The sequence below is a fragment of the Bombus terrestris genome, chromosome 15 (assembly GCF_910591885.1).
Source record: "Bombus terrestris chromosome 15, iyBomTerr1.2, whole genome shotgun sequence".
In the NCBI taxonomy this organism is placed as follows: domain Eukaryota; kingdom Metazoa; phylum Arthropoda; class Insecta; order Hymenoptera; family Apidae; genus Bombus; species Bombus terrestris.
Genome location: NC_063283.1, coordinates 2,125,741 through 2,139,153, shown reverse-complemented (window position 1 = coordinate 2,139,153; position 13,413 = coordinate 2,125,741). Strand labels below are relative to the sequence as shown.

General features: G+C 37.0%; 1 protein-coding gene across 2 annotated transcripts in view; it reads right to left on the bottom strand.

Moving 5' to 3' along the window:
* The window catches only part of LOC100651020 (suppressor of lurcher protein 1), a 514,096-nt gene that overhangs the window by 9,187 nt on the left and 491,496 nt on the right, over positions 1-13,413 (bottom strand). For both annotated transcript variants that reach the window (XM_012316672.3, XM_012316673.3), the window contains exons 11-12: positions 10,112-10,319; positions 3,764-4,008 (exon numbers count right to left, since the gene is read on the bottom strand). In XM_012316672.3, the coding sequence (XP_012172062.1) occupies positions 3,764-4,008; positions 10,112-10,319 (453 nt within the window). The remainder of the gene's footprint in view (positions 1-3,763; positions 4,009-10,111; positions 10,320-13,413) is intronic.

Sequence of the window (13,413 nt, the reverse complement as noted above, 5' to 3'; positions counted from 1 at the left end):
GAAGAATTGCGATGAAAATAAGCCAAGAGTATTTGACCGATTGCACGTTATTGGAATTCGTTATTAGAAAATTGAAATTTAATTAACTGTATTAATTTACAACGCTATTAATTTATGATTTTGTGATATACGGTTGTCCGATTCAATTTTGCGGTTCAACGATAAACATTGTTACAATTTCCATAAAATTTACTTCACTGTTTATTTATTTCTATAGCCTATAGTATATGTAAATTTTATTCGTATTTACGTTTGGAAAATAATATATTTTCTCCTCCACGATTCGACGATAAAACAGGCAAAGTTCCGCAAGTATATTTTACCAACAAACTGTCGATTCTTCTGCACCTATGAGAAATTTAAAGATACATAAATATAGAAAATATTCAAACTAACGAAACAAACTAGCGAAACAATTCCATGCTCAAGTTCCATTTGTTTAATCGTGTTCATAAGCCCATGAATTTACCAATATTAAAACTATCTACAAGTTGTACGTTATTTTTCCTATCTAATAGAAAATTCTAAAATTGTAAAAACTATTCGCGCAATTAGCTGCTACTGTCGTTAATAGCTTATCGTGCAAGACGAATGTTCATATACCCAATTGTATTTTTCTAACGTTAAGAAACGTCTCGAGCTTGAGCAAAATATGAACAAAATCGTACGATTCTTCGTATCAACTTCATACGAAATTCGTATTAAATTTCATATGAAATATTTGTTTAAAACGTTAACGTACGTTTTTTTAAGGTAAAGCGAGGACGAGGTGGAAATGGAAATAAATCCGAGAATAGCAACAGCATTGAAGTTTTGGAACATGAGGATCCGGGCACCGGTATCCGCTTTCTATTCCACGTATCGCTCTTGATTCGTTCGATTTATGTACGATTAAAGCAAACGAATCCATCTTCCGAGTGATTTAATAATGGAAGAAAGTACACAAAAATTCGATTTCCTCTATCAATATCTGCAGGGCAACACTGGTCGCTCGTCTATCGCAAATCCTCTTATAAATCGTGTATAATCTTTTTTACACTAACGCATGCTTCCGCTGTTTCGGATGTAAACTGTCGATTATTCATGGGATTGCACGATAAACCGGTGAGTATTTGAATCCGATGAGAGGTTGAATTTTTTTAAACCCATAACCAATGTAGCCTTTCGTTTCGCGAACACGGTAAACTAGTATCAGAAAAACTACGGAACCAAGAAGCTTAAGCATTGGCAATTACGCGAATAACAACAAATTTTAATATTATCATTTGTCTGTACATAATCCTTGTCTCGTGGCTTTGTATGGTTTCCGGTTTGTACACCCCCCTTTTCTATGTTGTAAAAAAAAAAAAAAAAAAAAAAGTTAAATACCTAGTAAGTCAAAGACATCTTGATTTATTCGATTCTTTATTAAAATCAAACGAGATAACGCCTCGGATTATTTTTATCGATTCAAAACGAAATAAAAGCTCGCTATTGTTTCTGATGGTTTGGAAAATACGTTCTTTAAAGAGCAATATGTATATAAAAGTGATACGAAAGGGAGGAGACAATAAGCTCGTAATTCGCTAAAAAAGGGAACAGAGGAAAGTTCGTCGAACTTGCGCGTTTACCTGCTTTGCGTATACACATGTGAAAATATTAAAACGCACAGTGCACGCGTCTCGTGACGCGCAATCGCGACCGTATGTATGTTTGCATTGGAAATTACGGCCTCGGGAGCCTTGCTAGCTCGGTATCGCGTTACTAAAGTTAGCATTAACAGTAGAGAATTGATTGCTTCATTAGAACGTGTGCGTCGATAACGCATCGTTAGGAGGTTTTGTAATACGTGACTGCGTTATGTTTAACCTAGATTTTTTAATCGCGTCGCAGTAAATACATTTCACTGATGTAATGTTAATCTTACTACGTTTTTTGTGTCATTTTCGAACGAGTATTTTTCTTATAGAAATCACAGATTATATAGTTGAAGATATTAGGTTCATACAGGTTAGGAAACTTCTTCAATTCGAGGAAAATAGCGATGAAGATTGTCTTAGAGCATTAAATGTTCCTGCTTTGATCGAAAGAAAAGCAAATAAGCTGATAGATACAAATTTCGGGTCGCGTTTTTCTTATAGATATCAGAGATTATATAGTTGAAGATATTAGGTTCATACAGGTTAGGAAAATTTTGTTAATTCGAGGAAAATAGCGATGAAGATTGTCTTAGAGCATTAAATGTTCCTGCTTTGATCGAAAGAAAAGCAAATAAGCTGATAGATGCAAATTTCGGGTCGTGTTTTTCTTATAGAAATCAAAGATTATATAGTTGAAGATATTAGGTTCATACAGGTTAGGAAACTTCTTCAATTCAAGGAAAATAGCGATGAAGATTGTCTCAGAGCATTAAATGTTCCTCCTTTGGCTGAAAGAAAAGCGAATAAGTTGATCGATACAAATTTCGGGTCGTATTTTTCTTATAGAAATCAGAGATTATATAGTTGAAGATATTAGGTTCATACAGGTTAGGAAACTTCTTCAATTCGAGGAAAATAGCGATGAAGATCGTCTTAGAACATCAAATGTTCTTCTTCCGGTTGAAAGGAAAGCGAATAAGTCGATAGATACAAATTTCGGGTCGTATTTTTCTTACAGAAATCAGAGATTATATAGTTGAAGATATTAGGTTCATACAGGTTAGGAAAATTTCTTAAATTCGAGGAAAATAGATAATTATGAAGATCGTCTCAGAACATCAAATGTTCTTCTTTAGCCGATAGATGGAAATTTCAAGGATCGTAGCAGTTTAAGTATAATGATATATGTAACAGGAAATAGTATGTATCGTAAACAAACATTCTGTTAGATAACAACGTTCGGATATACGGATAATGTATGTACCGATATTTATTTTCTAACGAGTATATCCTCGGTTAGACAATATTATTTATCGTGGAATATAAATAACCGGACAACGTTACACTGACATTCATTTCTTATTTTGTATATTTCTTGTAGATTATATTTTCATATAGAATCTTTTGCATACAGAATTGTTACGTTATCTTAATATTTACTGTTTTCACGTCGTTTAATATTAAAAGTGATTCGGTCGCATATATCGTATCTGTGATCATTCCGATATGAATTGATTTTAAAATATTTAACAGGGAGTCGGAAACACCGAACAGCAGTTATTTGTATTAATTTTTAATTAGAAGTATTTGCCCCGTTTTATAGATAGACGTCGAAATTATATTATTTGAAATGATATTCGACTCAATTAAAGCTTTATAATTATTTTAATGCGTTTTTATACATGTTACTCCGCGTACACAAATTTCATTACTTTTTACGTATAAACGTGCAAACATACGAACCGAGTTTCCATATCATCTCCGTTATCTCGCGCATACATATATTTGCAAAAATTGTAGAATACGTTTCTCGTTGTAAAAAAATTTCTTGCCTTTCTTATGCCGTAATTATATATTTTGTATGAAGCAGGGATATACCATGCGCCTTCTCTCTTTCTCGTGTATGCTTTAAACAAGGCGTATTTAAATTTCCTTTTGTACAATCAGGATGACGGGATTACATTAATATTTTAGAAATTTTATTTTAATTTCTCTGTCGTCGTACGGAAATTAACCAGAATAGAGTAGGGAAAAAGAAAAAAGGGAAAAAACGCCCGAGCATTGTGTGGGGAACGTAAAAATTCGAGTACGAGAGAAAGGGGACGAAAGTTGCTCGTCGAGAAAAAAAGGAAGTTTAGTTTTACCTTTTAACGTTGACGCGTTACTCGGCGGCTTTGTTGTATAATTTCCTTCCTCGTCCATAAACACATAGCTAGCGTTAAATCCTGTTCCATCGTATCTGCCGTTGCTTTTAAAGGTTACGCGAAAGAACTTTCTGTCGCTCTCCACGTCGAATTCCTTTTGTTGACCGCAATGCCTCGAATACTTCCGGTCCCTAGACATGTAATTCGAAAATTCGACGAAGTCGCTCGCAGACACCGCCTCGCAGCTGTAACATTAACATCGTTTATCTCAGAGATAAAAAAATAGCACTCGTTTTTTAGATTCTTCCGATAACTTAATTTTGTTTAAGCCTGCTGTCCGCCTCTATATCATCCGAAATGGACGTCGTATTTCGATAGAAAATTATTAGAATATACATACGTCGTTTTCGAATATTTGGTTTTATCATTTCGTCGTTCTCGTACCTTTTGTGTATTGCACGATTTTCACGAATAAAAGAGTTGCAAAAGCATGATATCTGACAAGATACAAACGCGAAGAAGAAGCGAGGAAGACAGTAGGTTTCAATGGAGAACAATGATCGCTAAACATTATATCAAAGAGATTTTAAAAAACAGAGGATTAGAAAATAATAATTTAAAATTTGTTTTACTTTAATTTTAAAGTGCATTACGAATGTTTATCATTCGTTTTGTTATCGTTGACCACCATCGATAACGATTATTGACGGTGAAAATATTTTTCAATTACCGGTAACCATTCTTGGTGTTGAAAATGTTTCTCAGTTGCCAGTAACCTGCGTTATTGGCGGTGAAAATGTCTTCCAGCTGCCAGTGGCCAGCAATATTGCCGGTGAAAATGTTTTTCAGATGCTAGTAACCAGTATTATTGAAAATGTTTTTCAGTTACCAGTAATCATTATCGATGGTAAAGAGTCGTTTCTTTGGAGAGTCACAGGTTTTCATTGACATTACTGATAATTATCGGTATCTAGAGGAAAGACGTCAAAGTCCTCAATTCGTAATTTTTTCCAACGAAGCTAATTTCTAGTTATTCCTTGAAAAATATTTTGACAGTGAAAAGTTAACGTTTAGGAAGTTACATCAGGTTGTCCGAAAAGTTTCGTTTCATAAGGTGATAATAGATGAACAACAACTTCTGTTTTATATTATTTTATTTCGTTTTATTTCTATTATTATGTTCGCGCATAATTCAATAAACCAATATAAAACAAAAAACATTGTGCGTCTATTATTTCCTTATAAAGCGAAAGAGACTTTCCGGACGACCTAATACACAAAAGTCAGCGAAGTGTGTGCATATAGAAGTTGCATATAATTAACAAACAAATCTTCCAAAAGGTTGAAACATTTTTGCTTGTAGCGAAAATTCCAGTACTTTGTGCTACCGTGAAAATTCCCTTCGAAACCGCTGACCTGCGATTTTCTGTCCTCTTAAAACGTCCTCTATAGATCGGTATAATCTTATGAATTGGATAGTAATACAACGTAGCAGGGGATGTTATTGCGTTCGATATTATACCGAAGAAACGACGAGGAGACAAGCGTATCGATGTCTGCGTATAAAACTACACACAATACGCGAGCACAATACGGAATCGAAGTTTACACAATTTTCAGAGTGTTTTATTACGGAAGTCTGGTTCTTTCGCAAGTTATCAGTTTTTGCAACGCTATCGATCGGCTACGATATTTAATAACGTATAAATCGAGTATAATTTAAACGCATTATTTGCTTCTAATTTCGCGCGCAATCATATCGATTAACAGATGTTGAACTCGTCTCCCTTCTACGATCGCGGTAGAAAATTGTTTCTGAAATACCGCCGCTAATTATCAAATCTTCGATGGATATTTTATCGTGGTATGGTTTGTTAAAGACCGCTTGCAATAATTCATCGATATGCGTCTCATAAATTTAATAGCAGCGGGAGTTAATGTTGCAGTAGAAATGAGTAATTGGCAATTAAAATGAAATAAAAACTGCGATTGACTGGAAGATCTTTCTCGTCCTAAAAATGTTCCATTTCTAATTCTTCCTTCACGTGATCACAAATACAACGAGGAGCAAATACTTTTACAGTCACTGTGTATATCTGTTGGTTTCATAAAATGATAGGAAATGTTGGTTTTCAACGTTAGTTTCCCATTAAATTCTATATTTTAATAATATTCGTGTCGTTGTTGATCGAATGTCGAATAAAAATGTAAAACGTAAAGAAAGAAATCGATCAAAGTGTTCAGATTCTTACGAACGACAAGTGAAAACGATCCACGGTGGCTACGAAAAGTATTTGCACGTATCCCCTTGTCCAATCCTTATCAAAGAAGCATCAAATTTTCGTAACGATATAAAGGTACATATCGCCAAACGATTGCGAAATTTGTGGGATCTAATTAATTAATGTATAAATGCAATAACAAATACAATGATGCGCAAACACCTTTTGCAAGTTACTGTACACCAAAAGGACTAATCACGCTAGAAAGATAGAAACGTACGTTTATATTCCGACGAGGAAATTCATTTCTTCATCGGCACATACAATCTTACCGGATAAAGCACATATTTAGTAAGCTCATAAAAGTTTATGACATCACCCATTTCAGCAAGGATGACCGGTTCGCCGTATAACCGGGGCGCGCTTCTATTACGTATAAAATACAATTGCCGATGTATTATTCAGCGGTGCCCTAAGTTTGTCGTTCGTCTGGTAAATTTATATTTTCGGTAAGGTCGTGCGTTACGCAATCACCGGTAAATTGATATACATGGAGGACTAAGAACGTCGGCACGTCGCTGAAATATTCACCTTTCGCGGCGAATATCGAAGAGATTCGAATGATTTTTCTGGGCGCGCGTGCTCATAAATTGCTTTGGCGGCTGCGTGGGCCGGCAATTCCATAAGTAATTCAATCTTGGCTCTTGCCGCGCATAATTTCGATATCTGTACGTGTGTAAGTGCGCGGTCTCGCCTTCATCCACCGTATTTACAGTGGGAATATCCTTCTGGATATTCTGTTTTCGGATATTCCGGGGTAGCCGGCCTTCGTGCTCCATAAATATTCGCTGGAGGTTTTCGCCGGAGTCGACGAATTCCCGATTACGTAACCCGTGATTAAAGCTCGGCGGAACAGAGGCGGTCAGAAATAACGCTTTATTTCTGCAACGGCGAAACGATTTGAGGGCACACGGCCGGCCACGGTGTGCCAAGTTCGAGTTTTTGTTTGCCACGACCGCGCGAAAATAACTTTAATGGTAACGTGCAGGTCGGTACCGCCAACGTCACGTCACCACCGTCTGCTGGATTGCGGTCGCGGAAATATCAGAAATATTAGGAAGCCGCGACCGAAAATATTACGATTCCGTGTCCTGTAATTAAAGTCGGAAGGAAACGGCGATCGCGAAGAACGTACGACATCGATAACGACGATTTACGCGACCGTTTCTTCCGTGGAAGAATGCATTCGCTGCCTGCAAATAATATATCGCGCTCGTAAGAAATGTTGATACGTGAATGATGATGCTATTATCGTCGAAGCAGAGATGTATAGCATGCGAATCGCCCCCTCCACCGATGACATAAGTGGCAATTCCCGTGATAGATCATCATTCGGTTTTCACGTTTCCCAACATATATTTCGCAGTGTTTACTCGCATCCGGATTTACGGATAGGAATGTATCTTTTCTTCGCGAGACGGCAACGAAATGAAGGCGCGCGGTCGAAGAATCGCGAGGTTCGCGTTGCACTTCGTCTAATTCGAGTCTTGTTCGAATAGCGATATTTACGGTGGATGTTTTTTGAACGAAAGAAGGCCAGAGAGAAGCAAAGGGCGGAAACGAAGTCGCTGTGCCCGTCATACGTAAATTTACTTTATCAGTAACAACAGACGCAAGTGCCTTCTCCTAAGGATTTTGATATCGGCCGACCTCGAATTATTAAATTCAGGTCGTATTTCGCCGGGGAGAGCAGAATCGATGGAGTCACAGAGGCCTACTTCGTGCTTCCTCTCGGTGTTATTGTTCAAAAGTTCGGCAGAAATCGGCAAAACACGACTAATTAGCGGCTTCCAGTAATGAACGATGCGGTGTATTACAACGTGGTTATTGATGGCGATTTAATACGACCCAATTAGGTTATTACGTAAACTTCTTTTTTTCTCCGTATCGCGAGGCTACTGCTCTGTATCAGCCGTATTACGGTTTGCGATTAATATCGAAGGAACGATCGAGCATCTAAGGATTTGCCGCTCACAAGCATTTGGGTGTTTTCGTAGATTTTAGCAGTAACATTACGTGAATTTTAACCAAATATTTAAACTAACTTTTTTATATTTTATTATTTACTATACGTACCATTACATGCACTCGCTATTTAAATACCACTGGTTGCATTAACGTTAGAAGTCCTTGCATCAATTTAGAGGATCCTTTTTAACGTAATTTGTAATTTAGGAACGAAAGAATCAAAGGCTTTCCAAGTGAGAAAATAGCGCTACAACGTGTTCCATAATTACAAATACCAATTTTATTATTGCACGTTGACGGCAAAGAAAGCGAAAATCTTATTTTGAGAAACAGCAATCGCGGCAATTGTTGAAACCATCTGATAAACCACGTAGCCGTAGCCCTTAGCAATCTGTTCTAATATCAGATGATGGATTACATCGAGCTCTTCCGTCTCTCATCACCGATAGTCGTTAATCAGCTGTGCTTGCTAATTGGTCAGCACGATGCAAATACTCTACGTTCCAATGAGCTTTTGGCCTATCGGTTACTGAATTCTCTTTGCATGTGAAGTCTTCGTCCCCGATAAGCAGCTTGAAACTTTGTCTGACGTAGTTTGATTTAGTGGAACGTCGAACTACATCAGGAAACCCAATCGAACTAGCATCGATTTGCTTCCAGTAGCCTTCTAGTTGGCTAAGGATACTCACTTTGTCTCACCTAGTCTCGTTGAGTGACGAGAAGGAAACGGAGAAGGATCGATACATAGAATTCTAGTCACGCTCGAATAGCTAGTTTATCTGTCCTGTCCGATGTTCGTGTTCCTTCCCATTTACGCGATTCGAAGGATTCCCCTTATGTGACTTTTATTGCCGTTTCTGATTTCGCTAGTATATACATTATTGATTTCTGCGTTTAAATATTCATGGAATAAATATTAACAGAAAGTAGATGAGCATCGTAATGGTAAATTTCATGGGAATACATGTTTCTCGTTGCTAGTAAAAATTAAAGGCACGATCGATTGTTTTTATAGTAATTTTATAGAAAAATCTCAGCGAGCTAATCCCCCGGATTTTCGTAACTGACAGGATAAAATATTAATTTTAACGGAACGAAACGTAATGCGTGCCGTTCCACGTGACGTTTCTTCGCGTTTCTTTTAATCTGACTTTTCACTTTTCTCCCCTTTCTACCGTGCGTTTTCAGTTTAATTTTAAACACAAAATGTATTTTAAAAATCGAAGTAGTAAAAGTATCATCTAAATAAATTGTTACAAGCCTTCTTTGTCCAAATTGTTATGGATACCAGCTGATTCTTTTCTTCGTACGCCGAATTAATTTGTATAGTATTGTATGACGAATAGAATACCGGTACTTAAAGCCGTCTCATCCGGATGGATAATTCTTTTCAAGTTATTTAAATGAAATACTACGGTAACGTGTACAGCCTTGAATAATTCTCCGCGACTCTGAATTCTTATTTAATTTATACAATCAGAAAATTATATCGCAAAATGGTAGGCTCTGCAAATACAGCCACGTCAAAATGAAAATCAAAGGACGTCTTTAACGTTTACAAAATTAAAAACTACTATATTATTCGCTTTAAATGACATTCAATTCCTACCAATTTTTCCTATATTTTTAAGTATCGTATTTGATATACACTATAAATACATAAGTATCCAGACACTACAGTAACAACAGATATTTAAATATACCTGAACAGCACGAATCAATGAAAAATTAGTAATTAGAAACAGCGGTTGCAGAAATTGATAAACAGTAAATTGAAAATATCCATCAAAAGGGGTAGTAATAATATCTAGCATTTGCTACGTATATAAAATTACTACTTACGTGTCATTGTTTGCCTTAACATCGCAACTTCCCCATTCCAAAATCATTTTGAAACTCTTTTTAACGATATCAGGGCAAACAATTTGCAACCAGATATATAGCGAAATATCTTCCACCCACGTAACGCATCGTTGCATAACAACAATCATTAACACATAATGGTCATCTTGAAAGTTTTAAATTATAAATCTAATATTCTATAACTACCAGGGAACGTGTAGGTAAAAGCATTGTCTCATCGAGTATTTTTACTTACGGCGACACGCCCTCCACGTCGAAGAAGTGGAAGTGAAGATGCACCCGCTCGTTTAGCTGGCCATTGAAGAAATAATGACATTCCGTGTCGCGTGGGTACAAGCCCGGGTAATTCGGCGAGGCGAACGTACCATTTCGTGTCTCGTTGCTGTTGTAAACAAACGCACAGGGGTATTGCGCCTCCTGTCGGCCTGTCGTTACGCCGAAGTCTAAAACACACGTTAGAATACAAAATGTGGCGTTAACGTGGCTTAAATCTGCTCGCAGCCGAGAATAAACTTGGCGCGCCGGTAGAAGTAGTCTCCGGGTGAGGCGCGACCAGTGGGCGCACGTTCCGCACTGTAAATATGACGTTTCTGAAGCTCGTTAATTAAATCGCACCTATTTCAAGTATTTAATTGCGGAAAGAAGGAAGGAAGGTAACTTTGAATCGGTCTTGGAATCACCTTTGTTCGACCTTTCTTCCACCGTGGTTCGTTCGCGTAATGAGAAATCGCTCAAAGAGTGCTTTGAATAAGCGAAATAGCGATTTCTTCATCAGACGATGTTTCGACACGGCTAGAGAAAATGATCGAGCTGTCTTATTATGAATTTGAATATTTTGCCACTGATTAACGAAGTTGTTGAAATGGTAAATCATGTACAGTCGACCAAAAAAGTTTCCCCACTTTCCTTAAAACAGAATAACAAACGATTTGAGATTCCTTTGGTTTTGAATTGTTAGAAGAATTGGTTTATTGGAGGAGATGTACGAAAAACTATTGAGAAAATCGCAACTGATCGGAATCACGAAGGAAATGCTAAAGGTCACTTTTTTTAACTTCTTATTACCTTCTTATCCGAGAATTTTATCTGAAAATTATCATGCTTCGAAAGGTGTACGGAGACTTTTTCCACTGGCTGTATATTATCGCTGAAATATTATGGTAACGTGTGTGGTTGTGCTTATCTTTCACAGTGTGCGATAATTATATGTACAATGAATTTAGCAATATACCACTATTACGTTAGTATAATACAAGTAATTTTTGTGGTACAGTATAGTAATTCACATCGTACGTAGATGTAATAGACGTTAAAGAAGATGTCAAAGTTAAGCGTTGTTGGAATATGTGCGGTAGATAAACTTTTTAAATGTTTAGTGTGATTAGTTGGTGGCAGATGTATGTTTTTGTGTGTTTGATGGCGAGAGCACTTTTATTGGCCAATAAACGTTGAAAGTAGAATACGGCGAGAGTTGGAAGTGGAAGGTTTTAAAGAGGATATTACGGACGAAATATCGCGGAAAATATTTGAAGTTTAAGTAATACAAGTAATAGTCTGCTTGTAATTACTTTATCTCAAAAAATGAAAAAGAAGTACGGCTACGTGTAAGTTACAAATAATTACTCAATTTGATCGATATAATTTAATTCGACCGTCTTGATATCGATGTTGTGCAACTTTTTCATTGTCATTTACGAGATACTCCTCAAAGCTGCATCTCATAAATAAAAAAACTAAAACGTTTAGCATCGTTGTTTTTATAACGACGGATAAATTGAATTATAATAAAACGTAAAGGTTGAATTTATTGCTTTGGTTCGATGTCAATCGCTATTTTCGTTATTCGAAATATCAGCAGACGATAAATGGCCCATTGATCGTAAAACTGCACGAAAATTTTCCTATCTTTGATAATGAGAACGAAATCTGCTCTGCTTTATTCAGAAAATAATTTTACCCGGTCTCGTATAATCAAATTGCAGGTCAGGATAATTTCGTTTCATAGAAACTCTTATTAGCCGTTATTTACACATTATTTGATCACTTCGTGATGTTTGTGATTGCCTGCACGGCATTGCTATCCATCTGGTACGCTTAATAAATATTGACGTTCGCTAATGAACAGCCACGCGTCGAAATATAAAGCACCACTGTCATAATCGCTATATTGTAACGATGGGCATCAATAAACAGAGGCATAATTGCTTACGTATTATTAACTAGATGTCCGAAAACCAAACGGCAGGGCAACTGCTTTAATTTGTCAATGAATATACAACTCACGGGTGATTCTGTGTGTCTAAATACGAGAACGTGCAATCTAGCTTGATGTGCCAATACTTGAGCGCATAAACCACGTACCAGACATATTTAATATATCATGGTAAATATTGAGGGACATTTTCGTTGTTAATCGATAAGATGGTTTTAATATCACCAGTTTCTGACAGGCTAATGGTATTAACCGTAAAACGCCATCAGTAAAGAGAATCACGTTAATGCTGTCACTGGTGAAATCTCATCCTAAAACGTTCTTTTCTTTGCGAAGTCGATAAAATTAAATAAATGCGATTAATTCTTTAAAATATAATTACGAAATTGCTGTCGTCGATGCCTCGAGATCTTTTCACAGTAAACATCCGTTCAAAAGCTTGAGTTACCCTTTGCCCTCTGCAAGAAGCAAACTTTTTCGTACGTTCCTCTAGGAAATAAGAATATTATAACTACAACTTTCACCTTTAAATACGATCAATTACAATCGAAATATCGTAAGAAGATATTATTGCGACTAAAATATTGATTTACTTCAGGAGGTCATTTTCGTTTCTTTTGGAATCCTAAGATGCATCAAACTTTTGATCGGAAGTGCGTACATGCGTCATCGAAAGGCGAACGAATTTATTAGTTCATCAAGTATATTAATCGCAATGCATTCGTCATTGGCGTCGTTAATTTACAATTAAAGTTAAGGACATTCGTTGCTTTTAATATCTAATGAAATGTCGGGTCTTTCACAGGTTTTCCCTCTTTTTATACGCAATAAATCGCGTAAGAAAATAATCGTTTTAGGGGATTTCACGCCGCGAAAACCGTTTCATCCGTCGAAACGATAAAAGTTTCGCGACTGCCGTAGTTCGGCGACGCCACTGTTACCGAATCGCAACTTTTGAATCTCGGACGGGGGACCGAAAATTAAAGCTGCACGGCGAAATGGGTTAATTATAAGATTGGGAGGTCGTCAGGCCTCGTTTGAAATCGTTCGGAGTATGGCCGGCAAAGTTCTGCGGCTGAAACTTCCCTGTCGAGTTCCTAAAGTGTACTCCGCCGTTATGTACGCCGACCAAGTTTCTTCGCGATTGTAAACATCGAGTAATAAGCTTTCGCGGACACCGCGTACTTTTGTGCTTAGTCGCATTTGTTATAACAGCCGCGCGCTTCGTCTATTCGTTCAACGCGAGCATGTGAGTTTGAGAAGAGAACGACTGCGTGATAAAGCGGTGTAAACGCTTCCGGCGAACTGACCTCGTTCGAACGTAA